The sequence below is a fragment of the Pseudopodoces humilis genome, chromosome 20 (genome assembly GCF_049639895.1).
Source record: "Pseudopodoces humilis isolate 2021_Gansu_Grassland_sample_001 chromosome 20, ASM4963989v1, whole genome shotgun sequence".
Taxonomy (NCBI): domain Eukaryota; kingdom Metazoa; phylum Chordata; class Aves; order Passeriformes; family Paridae; genus Pseudopodoces; species Pseudopodoces humilis.
This window is the reverse complement of record NC_142219.1, coordinates 1,702,860-1,727,075: the sequence shown is the minus strand read 5'-3', so window position 1 is coordinate 1,727,075 and position 24,216 is coordinate 1,702,860. Positions and strand designations below refer to the sequence as shown.

Genomic DNA, 24,216 nt, shown 5'->3' with positions numbered 1-24,216 from the left:
AAGCCTCCTGTCTGCAGCACTGGCTGCTGAGGGGCAGCTTCCTACAGGAACCAGCATCAAATCTGAAGCCAGCTCATATCTGGGAAAATTAGGAACTTACAAAAGGAGGAAAATAATAAACTTTTTTAAAAAATAAATTCCTCTAAAATAGCATTCTGTGCCTCTGTCCTACCACCCAGGAACCACAGGCTGAGGGATCAAACCTTGCTCCTCAAGGGACTGATAGTACCATTTGGTATCAATTTTCCATCTGACTGCTCCTTTTTAGGAATTGTTTCTCTTGCTCCAGAAAACTCCTGTTCCCAGGGAGCCACCAAACACAGGGAGCACAGATCTGAGGGGGCTGCACATCACCCCTCTGAGCCCCACAGGCCTGGATTTCAGGGGGAAATCCCTGCTGCACACATGCCTGTGGATGCACACAGCACGGGGAAGGGAAACAGGGACCCCACGTGGGGCTGTGCTCTGGTTTAACCCAACAGAGCCGAGGTTTGGCACATCACAGCCGTGAGAAGGTGGCACAAGGGTGATCGAGGCCCACAGCAGCAGCAAGGACGGAGCACCCCAAAGCGATGCTCTGCACGATGGGCTGAGCCTGTGGCTCTCACTGCCAGGACACAGACGCACCTCAGTAAAAACAACAGCTCACAGCAAGAAGAACAGAGGGTTTTGTTTCCCATTTTGAAGGGCAGGAGGATTTCTGGCAGCCCTGGGTGGCGGAGCTTGTGCACAGACAGGTTTATTCCCAGAAATGGCCCAGCCCTCACTCTGGTGACTGGCAAGGCAATAAAATCGAGCTCCTGTGTCCTCAGGAGCAGGAGGTGGAAGGACATTTAGTCTCACTCCTCCAGTGAGGCATTAAGCACCACAAAGTTTAGCACCAACATCCAACACACCCCCGAGGCTTCACTGCAGAGCCTGCACTTGCTCTCTGCCACAATCACACACCCGCTGTGGGACTGCACACACATTTCCACACCCAGGGCAGGGCTGCTGGGCACTGCCCGTGCCAGCACTGCAGCACCCTGAGAAAGGGACTGAACCAGCACAGAGCCTGGGGAGCAGGGCCCAGGCTGAGCCCCGAGGTGCACACAGGAGGGTGATGGGTTTAAGCTATGTGTACCCACCCCAAGTCCTGCCCAAGCCAGGATCAAACCAAACCAGCACAGAGCACAGACAAACCCTGCAGTGCCCAGGCACAGCCCAGGCTCTCCTCCAAAGCCACATCAGCTGCTTGTCTTCCCTCCAGCTATTTTCTTCCAGACAAGAAATATTTCATTGTGGCCAAATACAAGAGAAACCGGGTACCACAAGTCACTCTACCTCCTCCAAACATCTCTTGCCTGGATTTTGGGTCCTGCAGTCCCACACTGCAGGGACACAAAGCTTCCAGGAAGAAAAACACTTGCCCATCAAACACCACCATACCACCCCTGTAACTGCAGCAGCTTCACATTGCTCTGTTTGGTTCTTAGGAGTTTTTTTTAAGCAACAAGAACCAAAGCTCTGCCCCAAGAGACACATCTGCCCAAAACCACCCCAGCACCAACCTTGGTCATTGCTGGAGGAGCCTTGCATGCAGGGGAACCAGAGCCACCGCTCAGGAAGGGAGCTGGATGGGACGAGGAGAAGCAAACACACACCAGAGCAGAGCCTTGCTGGAACAAAAAGCACAACCTTCTCTGCCCAAGAGGGTTTTAGCCCAGCACAGCTAATGATGAACACCTGGGAGCAATGAGGCACAGGTGAAGGGGATAACACAGAGATTGCTCCTGGTGTAGGAGGGTCTGAACCGCCTCCTCACCCCTGCAGCCCCACAGGATGGCCAGCCTGGGGGTGTTTTAGGAAAGGGAGGTAGAGGTGGATACAGGGAATGGGAAAAGCCCCTGTGCTGCATTTATAAAAACAACCTGCCCCAGTGTGGATGGACAGGGCTGTGTTATCTCTTTTCTCTCTTTTCCAGAGGAGACAGTGGAGTCTCTGTCACATCGAGGGGGAAGTGGACACCAAGCCCTGCCAGTGCCCCCTGGTAATGAAGCACCTCGTGGATGGAGATGACTCGTGCGTTTCCCATGGCTGTGCCAGGTGAAAGGCGGCTCCCACAGTAAATCGAGGTTGTTGCAATGATAACTGAGCCTGTGGGGCCAATTAAAATCCTTGGGAGGGGGTGAATGATTTCAACCTGGCCTGGCACAAGGGAGGGAGGCTGTAGCACCAGGGGCGCTCGGGCTGTGACAGCCCTGAACGCCTTGTACAAAGGGAATTGGCAAGGGAGAGTGAGTCAGGGCCAGGGGAGGACTCGGGGTTGTGAGAAGCATTTTAAAATGAGCTGGAAAATTCACAAGCAGCCGACAAGGTGACTGAAGTACAGGGGGAAAGCAAGCGGAGCGCTGCGTGTGGATGGACGGACACACGGCGGGGGCTCGGGCCAGGGATCAGTGCCGAACATCTCTGACTGTGCCCTGCTGCCCTCTGTCCCCAGGATCAGAGCCCTGTCCCTCTCCCCAGCATCAGAGCCTTGTCCCCAGGATCAGAGGCCTGTCCCCCAGGAGCTGATCCCTGTCCCTCTGTCCCCAGGATCAGAGCTCTGTCCCCAGGATCTGAGCCCCTGTCCCTCTGTCCCCAGGACCAGAGCCCCTGTCCCTCTGCCCTCCAGTATCAGAGCCTCTGTCCCCTCTGTTCCTCTGTCCCCCTGGGGCTCTCTGTCGCTTCTATTCCTCTGTCCCCCTGCTCTGTCCCCCTGCTCTGTCCCCCTGCTCTGTCCCCCTGCTCTGTCCCCCTGCTCTGTCCCCCTGCTCTGTCCCCCCTGTCCCCCTGTCCCGCCGTGTCCGCAGCCCCACAGCGCCCTCGGGCGGTGTCGGTGCCGCACTGCAGCCCGGGGCGCTCCCGCTCGCGTTCCCGGCAGAGACGGCCGCGGATCCCCGGCCAGCCCCGTGCTCAGAGCTGCGCTCCCGCTTTCGCTTCTGCTCGCTCGGCCGGCTGCAGTCAGCACCGCAATGTCGATAAAGCCGCTCGCAGGGAGCCCACGCGTGCTTCCTGACACCAGAACCTGCAAGACTCACTCCAAGTGTGCAGGGGAGTTCAGCCCCTGGACCGAAGTGCCACCTCTCCCTGCTGTGACCTGGGCTCTGTCACTGCTGTTTCCACGCTCAGGCAGCCTGGGACATGGCCAGCAAGGCATGCACTGGCCCAAGAACCATTGGGTTTGGGTGCTGTGCCCTTCCTGCCCGGTAAGAGGAATGGAGGTGTAAGAGAAGAGTGTTGCTTAGTCACAGGGCTGTCTGGACAAAGGTTTCCAGACCCCATGAGTATCCATGTCACACACAGTGCAACAAGTCCTCTGCTCCAAGCCAGAGCAGAGATTCTCTGTCCCATCCTTGCCAGATGCTCCAGCACCGGCCTCTTTGGTTTTCCCAAGCTCCTGGATGGAATTGGGCAAGGCAGGTGTGATAGACAACTACAGACTAGTAATTTTCCAAAAATATTCCTGGGCTTTGGGGTTCCTTCCCACGGAAGTGTGACCCAAGACCACCCACCCCCAGGTGCCATCCAGCCCCAACACACCACTTCAGAAATCTGCAATACTTTAATCAAATTCTGCTTAAGGCCATCGTTACTTTCATGTTTGCACACATCCCTCCTCAAAAGCACAAATATCTTCATTAACACAAGGACAGGGTCAAGCCTCCCCCTTCCTGTGGTCAGGCAGTGTGACCAGAGCCACTGATGGCCTCCCAGTGCCAATGGCCATGGCCAGAAGAGCTGATCCTCTGGCTGAGCAGGGACAACTGCCAGGAGCTGAGTGACAGCTCAGATGTGCCACCGAGCTCCTGCCAAGGCTCCCCTTGTCACCTCCAGCCAGGAGAGATCAGGTAACAGGGCTGTGAGCTGGAATCGCTGTGGAGCACAAGGTCACAGCACAGAACTGGGGCTTTAAAAGTCACCAATACTCTCCAACGCATGCAAAGGCTGGAGCAACCCCAGGCAGGCTCCAGCTACTGTGGGAAGAGACATCACTGAAGTGACAGCACCCAGAAATGATTTGCAGTGTAGTCCAGTTACATCAAGTGGCAATAAAACTGTGAGTGGCTCCAGGACAGCGTGCCCCATTTGGTGAAATGAACAGTGGCTTTTAAAAAGATCACTAAATCCCATCACTGCTACCTATACAAACCTCATTTATTTTAAAGGCTCTCATTAAAGTGCCTTTTATCCCTAGCAATAGGCAGTTTAAATTGCAAATAACTTCTCAGATCAGTCAGCAACCATCTTCATTCCACCGGAGAGAAGGGCTGTGGCTCAGGCAGGCCCTTGGGGACAAGAGTTGAGGTTTCTGGATGAGCAGGAATGCTGAGCAGCAGGATTATCCCATGGCTTTGCCGTGCTGTGCAGGCTCTCTGCCGAGCTGTCCAGGGCTTCACCTTCCAGAGAGCTCTGGGGATCCGAAGCAGGTGTCACCTGCAGCGTGGCTGTGTCCCAGTGGGCAGCGTGTCCCAGTGGGAAATGAGTCCCAGTGGGAAATGAGTCCCAGTGGGAAGCATGTCCCAGTGCAGGGCGAGGCTCAGGCCATGACACCATCCTGGCTCAGGGTGTCGGTGTCATGCAGGAGCGGCGTGGTCTCGGAGGAGAGAGGCTTGCTCTGCGTGGCGAGGGGCCGGGGGCTCTTCTCCGCGGTGCTTCTCTGCAGGGGAGGGACAGAGGTCACAGCCTGGCCACACCAGCGGTGCCACCACGTCCCCACCCCGGGCATGCCCACCCCAAGCCTCTCTCAGCTGCCAAGGGCCCTTTTCTTAAATGGAAGATTTTTGTACCTCCTTTTTGTACCTCTCGCCCCACCAAAAGGAGATAATTCCCATTCCTGCACCCGTGACACCACCCAAACATCCAGCCTGAGGAGCGGTGTGGAGGAGCTGTGGGACAGTGCACAGCATCCCAGATGGAAGGGAGAGGGACAGGAGGGCTTGGAGACCCCCAGGCACCAGCTGCAGCACACACAGGCAGCACTCATTCCTGGGATAACGCTAGGTGCAGCCTCTGGGGAAGGATGGAAGCTGGTGCCCCCTGGCTCCAATACAGCTCCTCCTCGCCTGAACTCTTACACTGACACCTACAAAACAGGTTCACCACCCTCAAAGTTGAGCAGGAGCCAGATATGCCTTCAAACAGACCACGTGGGCCCTGACCCTAACTGATGCAAGCACCTCAGGAGGAAGCAGCAGGTGACAGGAGCGGGTCCCTTTCTGCTGCTGGGGACAGAGACACCAACCTGCCCCTCACCCAAAGCCTTCTGCTCACTGGGGACGTGGACTGGGGTGTGGTGGAGGAACAGTGAGGCTTGTCTAAGCCTTGGACTGTTGCCCATTGCTGCTCCAGTGTGGGCACCAGTGACACCAGCAGGAACACCTGGAGACTCTTTGGGCATGGTGGTATTTGGGTGAAGTTTGGACTTGAAGATCTTGGAGGAATTTTCAGCCTTAATGTGTTTATGATTCTAAAAGTGTCTACAGGCCTCAGGTGAGAAGATAAAGTCAGGACAAAAAAGGATGGTTAATATTCAAAGGACACCTCCTCCAAGTTCAAGAACAGTCCACCCTAACAAGCATCCCAAGCCAGGAAAAAAATGCCAGCAGGGCAACACGGATGAACCAGGAGCTCCAAACACAAATGCAGAAAGGAGATGTATGGAAGGTGGGAGCAGGGACATGTAACCTGGCAGGAACACAGGGAAACTCTCCCAGCATGCAGGGATGAAGACAGGAAAGCCAAAACCCAGCTGGAACTGCATCCAGCCAAGGATGTCAGAGACAAGAAAGGCTTCTCTAAGTACCCAGGTGACAAAAGAAAGAAGAGGGAACCATGAGGGCCTGGGGCTGAATGAGGCAGGGGACCCCAGAAACCAGGGAAAATCCAGAGCAAGGAAGATGCACCCTTGGTGGAAGAGGATGAGGTCAGAGAATACTTAAGGAACCTAGACATGCACAAATCCACAGACCAAGATGGGATGAGTGGGCTCATGTCACAGCAAGGCCATTCCCTGTTGTCTTTGACCAGTCCTGGCCCAAAGACTGAAGGAAAGCAAATGTTACTTCGATCTTGAAAAAAGATCAAGGAGGAAGACCTCAGGAGCTACAGACCAGTCAGTCTCCCTTCATCCTGGAGAAAGTGATGCAGCAGCACTTCCAGGCACATGAAGGACAATTAAATCATCAAGTGCAGACCCTGGGCTTCATCAAGGGGAAACTGTGCTTGATCACTGATGATGAAATGACTGGCTTGGTAGATCAGGGGAGAACAGTGCATGTTGTCCACCTGGACTCCAGGCTTTTGATGCCACCTCCCCTGAAAACCTTACAGGGAAGCTGATGAAGTAGGGACTGGATGAGCAGGCAGTGAGGGGGACTGAAAACTGGCTGAACAGCCAGGCCCAGAGTTGGGCTGGAGGCCAGTAACCATCAGTGTACACCAGGGGTCAATATGGGTCCAGGCCTGTTAAACATCTTTATTAATGAGCTGCAAAAACTGGGGGAGTGGCTGGTACACCAGAGGGACCTCAGCAGGCTGAGGAAGGGACTGGAAGGACCTCATGAGGTTCAACAAGAGGATGTGCAAGGTCTTTCACTCAGGATGAACAACCCCACACACCAGTGCACACTAAAGGTCACCCAGCTCTGCAGCAGATTGGCAGAAAGGGACTTCAGGGGCTTGGGGACACCGAGCTGCAGGTGAGCCAGCAGCGTGGCCGGGTAGCAAAGGCAGCCAGCTGATTCCTGGGCTGCACTGGGAGTGTTGCCAGCAGGTCCTGGAGTGATCCTTCCCCTCTGCTCAGCACTGGAGAGGCCATACACGGAGTACTGCGCTCAGTTCTGCGCCTCCCAGGACAAGAGAGATGCAGCTACTGGGAGGAGTCCAGCAAAGAACCACCAAAGTGATTTTGGGGCTGGATTGTCTCTTATGTGAGCAGAGGCTGAGAGAACTGGGACAGTTCAGCCTCAAGAAGAGAAGGCTCAGGGGGATCTTACCACTGAAAACAAGGCTCTGAAGGAAGGGTGTAACTACAGAGCCAGGCTCTTCTTGGTGGTGTCCAGGGACAGGACAAGAGCAAAGGGACACTTGAACACAGGGGATTCCACCTGGACATTAAGAAGTATTTTTTTTTTTTCTTTTTCTTTTTCTTTCCTGTAAAAATGGGAACAGGTTGCCCTGGGGAATCTCCATTCCTGAAGACATTAAGAGACATCTGGACATGGTGCTGAGCTAGGTGACTCTGCCTGAGCAGAGGGATTGGGATAGATGAGCTCCAGAGGTGCCTTCAACCTCAACGACTCAGTGATTTTGATTTTGTGCTCCTGTAATACAAACCCAGATATTTTATACATCAGAAATTCCCTCCTGAAAGCCTCTCTGCTGAGGCAGAGGAGCAGGGGAGGGGTGACACCCACCAGTGGACTGATCTCCGTTACCCCACAAGTTTTTATCCATTCAAAAAACTTACCTCTGGAACTCAAACACTCCGAGACGGGGGGAAAAACAGGCAAAAAAAGTATTTCTTCACACCAATCCTACTTTTCCCCAGATCCCTGCTGACATTATTACCTACTGATCAGGTACACCAGGAGAAACAACAAGAGCACGTGCTTGCAACCTGGTTAAGTGCATTAAGACACATAAATTGCCCCAAATAAAGCCATGGGACGACACCGTTGCAGCAAAGCTTGCCAGGAGGGCATGTCTGGGAGATGTGGACAGCAAACATTTAATTTGATTGGTTTTAAGTGAAGTTTAATCAAATCAGGATGAGAGAAAAGCGTGTTACCTTGACTGGGTACCCACCTACAGTCTGGCTTCCTGCATCACCGTGCCCTTAATCGGAGGCAGATTTTTGGCAGAGATGGCCTTGTTTGCCTTATAACTGTCTGAGTTCTTTTTATTGCTACTCCAAAATAAAGAGCATTTTTCCTAGAAGACAATCAGTCTAGTTTATGGTGCACTTGGACATGAATTTCACCAGGGCTCCAATTTTCGGAGGAGATTCGAAAAAAAAAATCACTGTTTAACTAGAATCTAGTTATAAATGAAGATTCTGAAATTTAGAGTAAACTAAGTCCTATTTAAGATTTTGTTCAGTGTCAAGCCAGTTTGAAAATGGTCTGTTTGCCTTTTGAAAGTGCCACCACACAGGCTTTAGGCCACAATTGCAGAGAGCTACAAGGGTATTTCACACCTGTACAGACGATGCATTTCTTAGAGCTGTGAGTCCAACAGATGCATTTCAAACTGGCTGCACTATAATCTAGACTAAGATTGAAGTGTTTCACACTACCTCATCTGTGCTGGCTACAGAGCACACTGCTCCCTCCAGAAGCACACCAGACATCTGAGGAAGGAGCTGGGTTCAGGGAGACCTTCACGCTGGCAGACACGTGAAGGTGTGGACAATGTCCCTGCTCAGGGTCCCCTCTGACATCGCCTGTGACTTCGGGAGGCAGAACTGTGCACGATTAAGCAATCAGGGCTTGATCAGCAACACTTCAATCAAATGAGGAACACACCTTGGCTGCAAATCGCTGTCTTCCAGTTTACAACCTCTTATCTACTCATTAGGTGGAGACATTCATGGGTTGTTGTATAGCTTTCTTAGAGATTTGTAAGGTCATTGAGGCATTTTAATCACTTTCCAGGTAGTCAGGCACTTCCTGCCGTTGGTTTTTAGTCCTAACCCTTCATGACTCTTTTGGCTGAGCACAGAAGTACAGCTGGCTTATGCCTGGGTTTGGGATATTCCACAAGCAGATATTCAGTTGGCTTGAAAGAGTTGAAAATCCAGCTTTTTTTCCCTGACCCTTTCTAGCATGGTTAAATCTCTTTGATATCAGGAATTAAGACTTGCACAAAGAGGAAATGCCAGCTCAGGGCTGCCTAAGAGGTTAGAAATAGCTGCCCAGCCATTTTTCAGAGCCCCTGGGGTCATGTAGCAGAGTGCAGCCTGTCTGCAAGCAACCACTCACATGTGCTGAAGGGAGCAGTTCACCCCAGGACCATCCTGGGAGCACAGGAAGGGTTTGGTGGGGAGCTCTGAGCTCCATGCTGGGCCCTAGCATCACTCCCACCCTGCAGGGAAGTGCGTGGAGGAACAAGGGGATTTGGGATCATGTGTTTAAGTCACTTAAGTAATTGCAGACTTGATTAAAATCCAATTACGTGGTACTCTGAGAACCCTGGCACCATTTAAGGTGGGGGATTCAGGAAGGGCAGGAACCTGCTGAGCAAAGGCAGCCCCTCACACAGGCTTCCCCTCAGTCTGCTCTCATCCCAAGCAATGCCTTTTATCCCCACAAGCAGCCTCTTCACCTCTGCAGCTTTAGAGCCAGCCTAAGCCACCTGACTGCAGTGCAAAGCTAAACCAGCCTCCTTTGATCCAGGGTTAGGGTAGGAAGTTAGATCTCTACTTCCAGAACTAAGCTTGTAGAGAGTTTAGTGTTCACCAGATCACCGTGGAGCCAGAGCCACACATCTCCACTGAGTGTTTTGGCTGTTTTATATTCAGTCCTGACAGCTCAGCTCAGCCTCACCCCACTGCCTGCCCCACAACCCTGCTACCAACTCCCAAGCAGCCTTCAAAGGTCTTCACTTCTCAGTAAACCCAGATCCACAAAGGCTCTGAGGGTTTCACTTCCAGAGCCCTCTGGAGCAGCTGGCACAGAAATCAAGTGTGTTTCAAGGAAACAGAATCTGTGCTGGGCTGAGGCAGCCACAGTGGCTGTGTCCCTGCTGCAAGAACACAGCAACTGCATTCCACTTAACAGGCTGTGTTCAGATAGCTCCATCCTCTGGAGAAGGCTCTGTGCTGACTGGAAAAATGCTGGGAGCCTGCAGAGATGCAGATCTGTGCAATGGCACAGAGCTGCTGCTGCCTTCTATGGAGGCTGGGTTGATAAACTAGGATTGGTTCTTCACTAGCTGGGTGAGCTGAGAAATACCTCCTCCTCCTCCAGGAAGCCACTTTCATCACTGCTGTGCACCAAAAAAGCCAGGAATGCTTCATGTTATCTCTTTGCAGCCCAATTTCTAGATGGCTAAGGAAGTCCTGCTGCTACCTGCTGGCACCTGGCACCATTAGGAGATTGTTGGTGGCATCAGCCAATGTTTCCTCAGACACATTAGATTGTCAGCCCAAACTACATCTGATTGAGTCTGATTTGACTGACAGCGCTTCCCACCAGGCATCTGCGGATTCTTACCTTACTCATTGCCATGAGCACAGCTGCTGCAGTAATGAGTGGGACACTCAGCCCAAGGAAGATGTACTGCAGGTAGTCCAGCACCGATGGGAGCAGCACCAGGTTGGTGTAAAACTGCTTCAGGACTGAGCCTTCGATGGATCCGCTCTGCTCGAAAAAGCAGAGTTGTCAGTGGCATTTCCCTCCCGTCCAGGGCTGAGACAGACCAGCTGAATGATTCCTTTCCCACCACCTCCCAGTGTAAATTAGGGAATTTATGGAAGATTCAGTCAGGCTAAAAGCTTTTACTAAACAGTGGGAGGCAGCTGGACATGCACCCACAGCTGGAGACTGCACTCCCTGGCCCACATGAGGACAGGGATGCTGGCAGCTCTGCCCAGGGCCCTATTTAACCCCACATCTAGGGCAGAGCCAGAGATTTACCAAGTATAGTGCAGGGTTTGTTCAGCTCAGAGGGATTAATGGCATAGCCAAGTATTGAAAAGCCCTCTGTTGGTGCTTAATTAGTCTGGCTGGCTTAAAGCTTTATCCCAAGTGGAGTTTCCCCAGCAGTGGGTGATGGGGAAGCAGGAGAAGCTCTGCAGAATCAGGCTGAGGAAGGCAGCTCACCTCTGCAAACCACAGCAGCGGCAGGACCACTGGCTTAATCTTCCCTGTTTGACTGGGGAGAAGAAAATTAAAAAAGAAGCACACACTTAGGTTTATGGTTGATCAGGTCACAATTAGCACCATAATTCTTCCTAAGGGGACATGTCTGACAGACTGACAGCTGCCAGGAAAGCAGCATAAGGAGGTGGCAATCCCTGCTGCTCCAGTGAGCTGCTCCCACCTTGGAGGACCAGGTGCTTTTCATGCAAGAGCAGAGCTCGTGCTGCCATGGGGGCTTAACTGCCTGAGGACAGCAGTAAGTGCCATCCCAAACCTGGGCTCCAGGGATGGGAAATTCAGTAAACCAGAATGGTAAAGCTCATGTTTCATTCACCTGGACGGCACCCTGGGGGCTGTCTGCAGACATCTGCCCCTCAGCCCAAGCAGCAAGAGCACACTCCCACCCTTGCTGGTATTTAGAGATCTCCTGTTTGCTTCCATGGAGCTGGAAGTGTCTTTTGGACACAGGCTGCACTCTCTGCCCCGCAGGCAGAGCGGGTTTTGCCTCTCCATGTTGCAGGTAACTCCTGAGAGGCAGCACAGTGTAGATGAGCAGCTCCTCAGGGACACTGCCTGAGCTGAGCAAACAGGCAGTCACTCTAAAGGATGGAACTTGTGGTCACTGGAATGGCTGATGTTTCAACCAGCTGGCTCCAGCAATAGGACAACTGGTCACAGTAAAGCTGCTTTGTCTTTGGGGAGAGTAAACTCTGCAGCAACCTCAGCATCAGCAGAGCTCCCTGCTCAGGGAAGGCAGATGGACATCTCTAGGAGTCCTAGTCCATTTCTATAACTTACATTATATTAGACACCTCCTTTATGTACAGGTTCAGCTGGAGCTTGATGGAGCAATTCATGGGGATGCCTGTCATCTGCAGAGGAAGAGAACAACCAGTTCATCAGTAACTTCCAAGTGACTCCGTGGGGACCAACAGACTCTGCCAGGCAACATTCCAAGATCACCAAAACATCACACTTCAAAGCTGGTCTTGTTGACACCCATTAAGACATTGGTTTCTCATGACTCTGCAGTTTTGCCACACATTTTTACAAGCAGAGAATTTTTGTTGGACCATCCCCTGTTTGTAGTCAGCAGCCTGCAGCTAGATAAGAGTATAACTGTACTGTTATCAGTAGATGTTTGATACTGTAATAAACTTAATTAGATTTTCATAACTGCGATAAGAAAAGCAGTCATAACCCAATGTCTAGATAAGACACAGTTTACCTTACCTCAAGAGAGAAATGGGTTTTTTGCTTGAGCAAACATCACTGAACATTTGGAAAAACTGACCATGCACAACACGCAGGCTGCAGGTGGAAAATCCCAAAGTCCCTTTCCCAACAGCAGCTGGGACAATGATACCTCAGCACACCCCAAATCACCTCCTCTGGAGTGGTGACTTCACCCCCACGCTGCAGGTACGTGACGGGTATAACACAGCAGCAGCCCAGTGCAAAAGCAGTCAGCTCCAGATGGGCAGGTTGACAGAGTGGAAGAAGCCAGCCCAAAAATGGAGGTGCCAGCTTGAACCACAGCATGGTCTTCAGATTTTGCCAGGCAGTTCTCATGGCAATGTGCATTTGCAGATTTGGGGCATAGCTGGGCTGCTGCCAGATACACCTCCTGGTGTTATAGGCCTGAGTCAGTGGAAAGAACTTCACCATGCTTATCAAAACAATTATGTTTATAATTAGTTCTGCAATTCTCTAGAAGCCAGGCTAATTATTCAATTAGTTTATGGCTTTGATAGTTTTATCTGCACATGTCCTCGCCAGTCTTTGCACTATGGAACCTGCTCGAATCAGCGCCACGAGAGCAGAGCAGTGCCACCACTCAGCTGATGGCAGGGTCCCCCCATCCTGGGCTGGTCCCTGGGGCGAGGGGAGGCCCTGGTGGGCTCACTCACGGGGTGCACATCGAGGAAAAGCCCGTGCTGCTCCTTGCTGGGGTGCAGGCCTTCCACTGCGCTCACCAGGGATGGGTCAGCGTTGTAGAAGTGAGGGTGGGAAATGAACATCGGTGCATCTGCATGAGATGAAAGACATCTTAAGCTCCTCCACCCACATACCCAAGAGCTTTTTTTGAGGCTTTTAAGCCCTTGTGGTACTTGTTCTGAACAGCTTTTCTGTTTTCTCCTCCCAACCAGCAGCCTCCTTCCCCTCCCTCGCTGCAGGGTTGTTCCAGTGACTGGGGAGGGTTAAGACTCTTTCCCAGCACACCATGGTGTGGCAGCTCCCTGCTCCCAGACATGAATTGGGACACTGTCACTCCTGTATGATGCACACTGGGTGTCCAAAGCAGCTTTAACATTCAACATTTAACTTGGCAGCTGTGGGGGCTGCCTGTCCCCTGCTCCCACCACCAGCCCAGGGTTTGTAATGATCCCACTGCATCCCTGGGCATTCCCACAAATGCCAGCCTCTCATAGGGCTGGGCACTGAAGGAACTTCAGGCACAAGGGTTTTCCCTCTTTCCCTCATTGCAGACAGAGCCCACCAGTACTTTTCAGCATCCCAGCAGGCACAAGAGCAGGTTTTATGCACAGCCAAGCTTGTACTGCATCTCAGATTTAATACTGGTCCATTATGGAGAGCCAGGGGGAAAAGGACTTACTGAGCCTACAGGAGCTGACGTTCTGGATGCCAGACTGCATGCAGGGGCAGAAGCCCTCGTTGGGTGGATAGTCTGTGCCGTTGGCAAAGAGGGTTTTCGGCGCCACAAAGCGATAGGTGGGCACACCCTTGAACTCCCCAGACTGCTCGTACACCAGTGTCATGGATCTGGAATGGTTTCGGTGGAGAAGGATCAGGATTAGCCAACAGGTTCCCAGGCCAGAAGTGGGTTCTTATCTTGGTTGGATAAGATGAAGTTGCAATGTAACTTAGACTTTGAGATGAAGATAAACCCTCAGAGCAGTGCTTCAGGGAATGGGGAGTGAGTATTTAGGCCTTTTGCTTTCCATGTTTTAAGTACATCTAAAGGGTTGGTCAGGACTAGTTAGGGAGAGAAACCACAGGCTTATAGGTCTGTTTGCTATATCCAGTTGAGATTTGTTTAAAGGCATGTAGTAATCCCCAGGGCTGCTCTCCAAGAGATAATACCCACTTTATGCAAGCCTTGGCTCTGAGGTGCTCTGTTACAGGGCATGGACTGGATAAATTCACAAGCCAACTCCAGCAACAGACTGCCAAGGCAGTGGAAAATTTCCCTATGTGACACAGCAACATTTTTTTCTTGCTACCAGAGGTTATTGATGTTGGGCTGCAATATTGCTGGCCAGGTTTAATGCAAGTTTCCAGGACAAAAATTTTCTCCCTTCACACTTGAGTGAGGTTTGAAGGGATCAGAGAATCACAGAATGGGTAAGAGGGTCACAGTGGGCTGCCAGGACAGCCTGGGCAGGCCAAGGGGCTGCTCATTCCTACAGAGGCCTTCTGATGCTGGCACCAAGGATGGGGGATTCGGGGCATGTTCAGCAGTTTCACACGTGCCCCTTGGTTCTGCTCACCTTGCTGCAACAAGGCAGAGGTTGCTGTAGCACATCAGCAGGATAAAACCTTGCTATCTGCCTCTCAGCATCAGCTACACTTCACATGCACAGAGCACAGGAGACGGGCCCTGCCTGCCCTGCAGAAAGGCAGCTATGCTCTCAGCCTACCAGCTGATGTTTGTGACTGTGTGAACACTGGCAGAGGTCTGGGGAGAAGACAGAGCTGCCTGAGAAGCTGAGCCACTTCCCCACAGTTCTGTGTGGCAGGAACCTCCTGTGCCAATGAGAAACCAAGCTTGGTTTCCTCCACTTCACTGGAAGCCTTGTCTGGAAGCATGTTCTGTTCCAGAGGTTTCTGTAGTTTTACAGGAACAGGTATGTGTTTAAACTTCCCTGTAAATTCCTGGCTCCGGGTCATTTTGGTGTTTGCTGCTGTCCCTTGTGCAGAGGAATCCCTGTGCTATTGCTTGGCTCAGCTGTCTGTTTGTTCACTGAAGAGGTCATTGCTCTCGATTCAAAATGAGCACTTGCTTGTTTTGCAGCACTATCTACAAAGGCAGAATTATCATTATCTTCCCCAAGCTACAAACAGGGGATTTGTGCCTGCTTCCCCTCCTTCCAGCCTCAGGCACAGGCACACAGGCTGCTCTGTAGGGTATTTTAAGCCCTGTGTGATCAGCTAAGGTCAGGGTGTCTTACTAAAGCAGGAGAAAAAAAAAAGAAAAAAGAAGAAGAAAGAGCCTGGAAATGGTGGCACGAATATCCCCCCTGACATAATGTTTCCAAGAGTTTAGTCAGCTGAAAGAGTCCTGCAGTTACAGTTGCATTTCCCTCTGAGAATCCTTACTTCTCTTTCTAACTGCCCACATGTTATCTCCATTAGATAACCGCATCTGGCTATTTTGTACTGATTAAACGTGGGTAAGATTGACTTCTCCAGTGATCTGGAAGGTATTTATGGACACCACAATATCCTGACAATGAGACAATTACGCTGTTTGCAAAGCTCAGATAATGCAGACCCAAACTGCAGCTGAACTTTAACTACAGGAACAAATCCTGAGCCCTGCACGTCACTGCACGCGTGTGCAGGATGGCTGCAGCGTGTCCTGCCACCTGTGTGGGGACAGGCTGGCAGCTCTGGCCTCACCTGCAGGCATCAGGGCTGTAGAACTCCAGGGAGGTGGGGGACATGAACGGTGGCCACATCTCCCCCGCTGTCCCATTGATCATGTTGCACTGGCTGCTGCGCCAGTAGTTCACCTGTGGGACAAGTGTAGAGAGAAGAACTCAGTAGGATGAGCTTGCTGGAGTCAGCTTTCACCCCTGCAAGGAATGTCCACCACCCCACAGTGCTTCCATAGCAGCACGGAAGATCTTTCCTGTCTTGAGCATATTTTCCATCCTTCATGATTCTGTGAGCCAAACATCCACCCAATTAATCGACAAGAACCACCAGCCCCCAGGGGTTGGTCTCTGTGTTCAGCTGATTTTAGCCAGGAGCAGAATTCCACAAGGGAAGAGAGTAAAGCATCCTTTAACAAGAGTATTTAACACCTTCAGCACAGGCCACAGGAGCCTGAGACTTCAACCATTAGAGGCACCCAGCTCCAACAACACTGCAAGGGAGTGCCAGTGAAACCCATGAGGGGATGAATTTCATGCAATCACAAGATGGAAAGCATTTTGCCACGTGGCTGCCTCCTGGCAGCCTTCTGCTAGAGCAGAAATTGCAGCACTTGAAGCACATGAACAAGTTTCCTGTGGAAACTTGTCTTCAAACCTGAGCCCCACACAACAGTACCCAGAGCCTTCAGCCTACCCTGCTTTAAATCAGGCATTCCCCATTATTCAAGGTTTGCTGCCAGACACTCACCTTCTTTAGCCCATTCCACGAATCCACCATGTGAACTTGACTGATGTTCTTCATGCCTGTGTTTACTGTGAACAGTCCTGAATTGGAGTTGTTGAACTGCAGAGAGAATAAAAGATTGTTTAATCTACTGCTCACAGCAAGGCTGCAAAACGTTCCTGACTCTGGGTGCCCCATCAGCTCTGGGGGTGCCCCCCACACTGTCAGCTACTCAGCTTCTCCTCAGCTGAGAGTCTGAGCTGTCCCCAGGATCAATACTGCTGGGATTTTAGCATTCCCAACCAAGACTTACATCTATGAATAGTCCAAACTTCCCCTTGAAAGGCATCAGGCCAGGAACAATCGTATTTATTGCGTTTATGAGGGGGTCTTCATACCCCCACATGATCTCCCCCACCGTCCGGTTCATGAATGCCTTCTGTTTCAGGCCAGCCAGGGCTCCACTCAGTAAAATCTTAAAAATATTTGGCAGTTTTTCCATCATCACAGCTGCTCCCTGAGAAAGGAAACAAACCCCTGGGATGAGAGCCCCACCCTTACGAAAGATGAAGCATTTTTGCTGCTAACCAAAATCATTCTGCTGCTCCCATCCATTGCCCCAGAGGAATCCTCTGGACAGACTGACATTCTTAATTTATTCTCAGTTGGGGAAGAAAGCAGTTGAGGGCTCACAGGCTTGATTTCCCCACAGGATGCTCAGATGAGGTTGCAGACTCAAGACCAGCTGCTCTGCACACTGTGGTTCTGGAACAGTAGCAGCCTAACAGAGCAATTAACACCCAGAAAGCAGAAAATTACATTATATAAGCTTAACCACCTCATTGCTTGATCAGCCTTAAGCCCTGTGATTCAGTAATTCAGTGCTGGATATCACCACCCTCCCTGCAAGCTCAGAAGGTGGAACCCGTCCAGGCAAGAAGCACTTACCATCATCAGAATGTTTGGCACAACAATGTACTCGTCTTCTGTGCCATTGGACAAGTGTGGCTGGAAGAAAAGGTTCCGGTACTCCAGGTAGGAAACGGTATCGTTGTCATTGAATGTGATATTTGTTTTACTCCTGTACTCCCTGCAAAGAGATGGGAGATGATGGGAACCATCCCTAGGCAGAGCCTAGGGGCTGCACAGGCCTGAGCTTGCTGCTGGGGGAGGCAGTGTGGGAACAAATATAAACCTCCCACCCCAAGCAGGGTTAGGGTCTGGCAGGAGGAGAGGGCAGCCCAGGAGCCAGGCATCCCTGGCAGACTGGACTCCTGCAGACACACAGTGTTTCTTCCTAACTCAGTACCCAAGAAATGTAAAACAAAAGCACAAGTCTCCTCTGTTGCTTCACCTACAGCCACTGGAGAGCCCAGCCACCTCAGAGAGCTGCTCAGACATGCAGAGCCACAGCAACTCCCACACCAGAACAACCTGCAAACAGGAGAGGACCAGCCAAGATGCCACATGTTCTGCCAGTGAGCCCACACTGATTTGCTCCCCAGTGTCTCCTGGGTTCAGGGCAGCCTGACCCTCCACACAGCCTCGTGGCCCTCCTGCTCCTCAGGCCTTCAGGCCATCCACATCCTGCACACTGCCCAGTGCTGCTGGACTTCAGCCCCTGCCCCACGGGGGCTGCAGTGCTCTGCAGCCATCACAAGCCTGTTACTGCTCCTGGAGGAATTGAAGCTCAGCTCACCAGCAAAAACAAAGTCCTTCACTGTGGAGCCTGTGTTTTACAGCCCACATTAGGGAAGGGCACTAATCTTGCTCAGCAGGAACACAAGGACACTAATAAGCTTTGCCCCTTTGTTTATTCTCATTTACAGTAAGTGAAGCTTTTCCCCAAGCCAGGAGAGCAATGTGATGGCAACATACAGAAACCACACAGGGGGACCTGCTGAGGCCAGGGGAAACGAGGGCACACACAAACTGCAGGCTCCCCCTGCACTCCGCTCAGCTTTGGATTAACCAGTAATCTTTCCACATGAGCTTGCTTAGGCTGCTGATTCAACCTCACCACATTACTGTAGGCACTAATATATTGAAGATCACTGCTTATGTGGAAGTTCACATGTTCAACTCAACACCAATCACCGCTTCCTCTTTCAGGTGCTGAGAAGCACCTGGGGATTCAGCCACCATCCTCAGCCATGGCACACACTGAGCCCTGCTGTGTGGGGTTGACCCAGTGCTAGTGCTCCATACTTGTTCTCCATGCTGGCTCCCATGACCAGGGCGCTCACTTTTAGGCACATTTTGGGTCTCAGGTTAGATGAGGACTTAGGCTGACCCATGAAGTTTGATATTGAGGTGGCTCCAGCTCAAGAGCTGGGCTCTTAAATGCACAATGAAGATAAAAGAAGAGCACTCTGAAGGCAGGATCACCTACCACCACCACTGATACCCATGTTTGGACCACATCAGCCCAGCTCTGCCTGCCCAACAGGCCCCAGAAAAAGACTGAGCTCCACAACTCAGTGAAGCACCCACCAATCTCGCTGTCTCAGTGACCAGAGATCCTTTGTGTGTCTTAGCAAGATCAGAGCAACTAGAGCCCATTTGGGTCACTTCAAAATCCAGTGTCCCTGGGCTCCCACCAAACCTGCTGATGCCATGTCCTGCTGCCAGAGGAGCCAGCCAGCAGCCTGGCAGGCAGCACAGTGGGCAGGCTCATGCCAAGCTGCACCACAGCTGGTACCTGACCTGTACACGTAGGGTCCACGCTGGCTCAGCACCGGCTTTGCTCCCTGGAGGACCTGCTGGGGGTTCAGCACTTCGAAGAAATGCACTGTCAAGTAGAAAGGAACAGGGATGTCTTTCCACATTTGGAAGGAGATGCTGCTGGGGTCGATCCTGACGTTCTGTAAGGAAAGAAAAAAAGGAGGCACAACTTTTGGGCTCTGTGGCTGCAGATGAACACATCCATCCTCAGCTCAACAAGGTGCCAGCTACAACAGAAGCTGTCCAGAGGATCCAGGTGTATGAGGATCAGGCAGACTGAAATCCAGCTAGATCTACAGTAAAAACTCCTGTGTGTGCAGAAGCATCAGGTTTATGCCACAGGATGTCTACTAGCTTATTTATTCAGGCTTAACTTTTCTAATCCTACCCAGAGGGTTTCCTTGTGTTTTGATGAGACTTGGCTCTGAATTATTCACTACTCTGTTTTACTTGTCTGGCAGAAACAACCCTGTCCCAAAGGCCTTTGTTCACTGGTTTGGCAGCTCCACACAGCTAAAAGCAAGCACAGAGAAGTGGCACAGCTATCCACACAACTGTTTGGGTACCAGCAGGGAGAACCCACTAGATTCCCAAAAAAAAAAGATGAACTGCGATGGCAACCCAGCTGTGTCCCAACAGCACAGCACAGGACACCTCTGCCTCCTCTCAGCTGCCAACCTGCATTGACTCACGGCAGATCATGAGGCAGGTCAAAGGCAAGGCACAATCATGTTCCCATATCACTGTCCTGTGTGCTGGGAAATGCCTGCAGGAGCTCCAAGACAACTTAAGCTCTCCTCAGCTCAGGACCTGGCACATGGGCACATCTGCCTCTGCTCCCTCCCTGCCTCCAGGGCGCTGTAGTAGGGGCGAGAGCTTGTTCCTTCTTGAACATTTACTTTGGATGTGTTCCACCATAATCATTTTTTCTGCAAGCACAAATCCTTCTCCCTGCTTAGGTAACCCAGCCAGCTTATGGAAGTGGGGTTGATCCACCAACAGGAGGAGGGATGTGGGCTTTATGCTGGTGCAGCTCAGCAGCCCCAAAGTTCCTGCCCTGGAGCAGCTCACTCTGACTGGGCACATATTTGCTGACACAGGGAGTTGAGGTGCCAGAGGTTTCCCCCTGCAACACCTCATCTTTCTTGAGGCATTTCATGGCAAGGCTGAGCTACCTGTGAGCAGCAGGCTTCTGCAAGCCCCTCATCCAAGCCCTAGCCCTGGAAAGACATCTCCACAGTGCTGTGTAACCCATCTAACCTAGCAAACCCTTCCCACCACCACTTCCATGCCCACACGCTGCTCTAATTTTGCCAGCCTCAAGGATTTCATGGCAAAAAAACAGTAATAGGACAACTTTTTATTTAGTCTCTTTTAGAACTCTGATTCCCAAGTGTCGATTTGACTGTGATCAAGAACATTTTGTTTCCCTTTAATTGCTTGTTCTGTACTACACTTGCTTGATCACTTGTTGCATATGCATTTATTTTTATAATAAGTACCCAGTCAGATGGAGCTACATCCCAGCTCCCTTTCCCAGCTCCCTCCCACATGGGCACAGCAGCTCAAGGTACTCCACAGCTGTTACTAAGATCCCCACAAAAGGGTAGGCTTAAAATTAAACTACTTTTAGGTAAAAACAAACATGGTCATACGTCTGAAATAAAAATATTTGTCAACTAGATGGGTTTCAAAGGGTCATTGAGATGTTTGACCCCTCATGACCAGACTGATCTTTGCTCCCGAGGAACTGAAAGGAACTGGTTACTGCCCATCAGCTCCAGATGGGGCCAAAGAGCAGCAGTTCCACCACAGCATCCAGATCCTGCTTCTCCAGGAGGGAGGCACCCTGCTCAGGAAAACCGAGAGCTGAGGTTTCCCCTGCAGACTGGGAGGAGCAGTTAAGCCAGGTGTCAGTCAGACCTCACCCTCCACATCCTCTCAGCAGCCTCCTCCTCACCCTGCTACATCAGCAAGGAGGCTGCTGTCACCTGCTCCCAGCTCCTGCCACCCAGGGCAGCATCGCAGGTCCCAAGTGGAGCAGCCAGGGGTGGCAGAGGGATGAGCTGATGCAGCCTCACTGTGTGCAAGCTCATACCTTCGGCAGCAAGGTCTGTGGCATTCCAGATGCTTGCAGAAAAGCAATGTTCCCCAGGTTTTGCAGAGCCAACCCCACAGGCAGCCCTGTGCAGATGGGGCGGGAGACAGGCTCCAAGCTCCCTGCTTCCCGTGTCTTTCCCTGCAGACTTCACCCAAAGACATCCCTGGAACAACCACCTCTCTGCAACTGAGTGCTTTTCCATCAGGATACACCGTCCTGACAGCTCAGGATGGGCAAACCAGCCTTTGCCTGCCCAACCCCAACCCTTCAAGCTCCTCTTACCCACACTACTCTGAAGACCAACCCAGGAGTTTCAGTAAGGGCCTCAAGGTTTCTCATCACCCATTATCACTCAGTTATTAGGCTTAATGTGAAATGGAAACAATATGAGCTCAGGGCAATTTTGTGTCATGCTGAAGATGGGGCTTGAGGTGAAGGGAGAAAAAACAAAGGTTTTCCTCATCTTCTGTTCTCATTGTAAATTACTAGGACTTAATTAATTAGGTTGAAAGAATCAGGATTAGCTAAAAAGAAGACAGAAATGTCATTTCTGTTCTGCAGGGGCCATTCAGCCTCTTACCTACAGGTACCAGTTCCTGATGTCCTGAAACAGATCAAAGATTTTCTACTGTTTAATCTACAGGACTGTCTGGCTCTGCCCAGACAGCAGCACTTCCAAGGGGGATGTTTAAGTAGGTCATTTTCGGCAGAGACTTTGCGCCACACGCAGCACCAGCCATTGGCTATGAGCTGTTTGTTCACCTCTTTCATCAGAAGCAAATTTTCAGGGGCTGACCTGGGTAGGTGGAAGCTTGGAGAAAGGCCAAGGCTCATCTGCCTTGGACAGGGAGAAAAAGGTTTGGCTAAATGTGGGGATGAGCTCTACATTACAGCAGGATAACTGGTGTCCCAGCAGCAGGGACAGGAGTGCTGGTTCATGAAACTGCACAGCATTTACTGAACAGACCAACAACTCCATCCACAGCCCCACATTTTGGGGACAAACCCTCTTCAGCTTCGGGACCTCTCCTGTGGATAAAAACAGGTCTTCAGAGAAGCGACTCTTCAGGCTTTCAGTCTAGGAGACAGGATAACTTGGAGGCTGCTCCATGCACGAGGCTTCTCTGGAGTGCTCCTGCACATCATCCTGTTTCCCAACATCAGGTTGTTGGGAAAGCATCTCACCGGAGCACGTGTCAGCCCGGTAGTCTGCTCTTCTATTTATAAAAGGAATAGCTGGTGCTTCAAGTAGAGGCAGGAGGGAACGGAGGAAGCATCAGTGCTTCGGGTGATGCTCTGCCCAGCACTGCATGCAATTCCAGTGATGCAAAGAGCCCTCGTTAACCAGCGGTGGTTAACCTGCTCACTCCGGGCAAATTTACTATCGCCAAAGGCGGAACACCCCAAGGCCGCATTTCCCCAGAGTTAGGAGCCCGAGGCTGCTCGGAGCTGCAGCAGCGACGCTGCCACCTCCAGCTCTGGGCTCTGCGGACAGCACTGCACAAAGCAAACACGCACCGGCACCGGCTCCAGCCCCGGCCCGCACCGCCCCGGTACCGGCTCCAGCCCCGGCCCGCACCCTGCACCGGCACCGGCTCCAGCCCCGGCCCGCACCGCCCCGGTACCGGCTCCAGCCCGGGCCCGCACCCTGCACCGGCACCGGCTCCAGCCCCGGCCCGCACCCTGCACCGGCACCGGCTCCAGCCCCGGCCCGCACCGCCCCGGCACCGGCTCCAGCCCCTCCCCCGACCCCACACGGCCGGCATCCCACCCCGCTCCTCACGGCCGCCGAGCCCGCACCGAGCGGGCCCCTCCCGCCCCGCTGACCTTGATGACCTGCTGCCGGATGATGACGGGCCCCAGGAGCAGCAAGCAGCCCCCCAGGAGCGCGCAGGCCACCCCGGCCAGCCCCAGCCCCACGGACAGCTTGCGCCGGGCCACGGCCATGGCGGGGCGGAGCCGGGAGCGAAGCGGGACCGGGAGCGGCTCCCGCCGCCGCTTTATGGCCCCGCGGCCCGGCCCGGCCCGGCCCGGCCCGGCCCGGCACAGGGGGCGGGGCCAAGGCAGCACGGGGCGGGGCTTGCTCCGGGAGGCTCCGCCCCCCGCCCCGCCCCCCGCGGCACCACGGGAAAGGGAGCCCGAGCGAGGCGTGGATGTGAGCACGTGTGTCCGCGGAAAAACGGGAAAACTGCTAAAATACGGACAGCGGGAAAATGTGGACATCGGTAAAATATCGCTCAGTCGTGCAGTTGTAGAATGGAATGGGTTTGCGTTGGAGGGGGTCTTAAAGATCATCTCGTCCCACCCCCTGCCATGGGCAGGGACACCTTCCAGTATCCCTGGTTGTTCCAAGCCACATCCAACCTGCCCTTGGACACTGCCAGGGATGGGACAGCCACAGCTTCTCTGGGAAAGCTGTTCCTGTGCCTCACCATCCTCACAGTAAAGATTTTTTTTCCCAATATCTAATTTAAATCTATTTTATTTTTCAGTTTGAAGGCATTTCTTCTTCTGTCATTACACGCTAGACAAAGATTACATAAACGTGTTTGTATTCATGTGGACATACATACAGATGTATATATCTTGCCTGAGGAGTGAACATCCATCACCCTTTAACCTGCCTCTGATTTTCCTTTTAACCCAAATCTGCTTTTCCAAGGAACTGGGTCTTTTGTCTATCTTGTGATAGAACATGGCCCTGAGCAAAAGCCTTGTTGAGACTCACCCCCAGAAGCATCTGGAAAGCAGGAGAAAATAAAGAGTCCCGCCTGTGACAGCCTGTTTTAAATCAATCACGTGCAACATCCCATTGTCCCAGCTGAGCTAACACATCTGGAAGCTGGAGTGCTTCCACCTGCCACACACAAGATGAGAGGAGGCACAATCTCAAGGCTGCCACCAGGCAGGGCCCAGCACAGCACAGGATTTGCCTCTTGTCAGGGCCCCCACCTCAGTGGAGCATTTGAATTTGTATCTTTACACTTAATTGTGGGTTTTTTTCCCCCCTTCTAAACCTCTTACCCTGATAGTTGTCTCTGTTTAATGACCAGATCAATTAACCAATGTCTCTGTTCAATCCTGGCCGGTCTCCGCTGTGGGATGGGTCCCCTCTCCCAGCAGCAATGCCTTCAGAACAGCACAAAGTAGGCGTTGTGT

General features: G+C 52.1%; 1 protein-coding gene across 3 annotated transcripts; it reads right to left on the bottom strand.

The window, feature by feature from the left end:
* Positions 1-4,161: 4,161 nt before the first annotated feature.
* Positions 4,162-23,077, bottom strand: SCARB1 (scavenger receptor class B member 1). Of its 3 annotated transcripts, none has more exons than XM_014253764.2 (12): positions 22,885-23,076; positions 18,939-19,096; positions 17,181-17,322; positions 16,546-16,749; positions 16,257-16,352; positions 15,531-15,643; positions 13,504-13,670; positions 12,797-12,915; positions 11,685-11,758; positions 10,848-10,899; positions 10,239-10,385; positions 4,162-4,681 (listed from the first exon to the last, which is right to left on the bottom strand). In XM_014253764.2, the coding sequence occupies exons 1-12, from the start codon at positions 23,002-23,004 to the stop codon at positions 4,562-4,564; spliced, it is 1,512 nt and encodes a 503-aa protein (XP_014109239.1). In that variant the 5' UTR covers positions 23,005-23,076; the 3' UTR covers positions 4,162-4,561. The 3 variants fall into 3 exon arrangements, with proteins under 3 accessions (XP_014109239.1, XP_087920924.1, XP_087920923.1); XM_088064798.1 differs by lacking the exon at positions 4,162-4,681 and adding an exon at positions 6,214-7,346 and having other exon boundaries at positions 22,885-23,077; XM_088064797.1 differs by lacking the exon at positions 4,162-4,681 and adding an exon at positions 7,813-7,956 and having other exon boundaries at positions 22,885-23,077.
* Between the last annotated feature and the right edge of the window lie 1,139 nt (positions 23,078-24,216).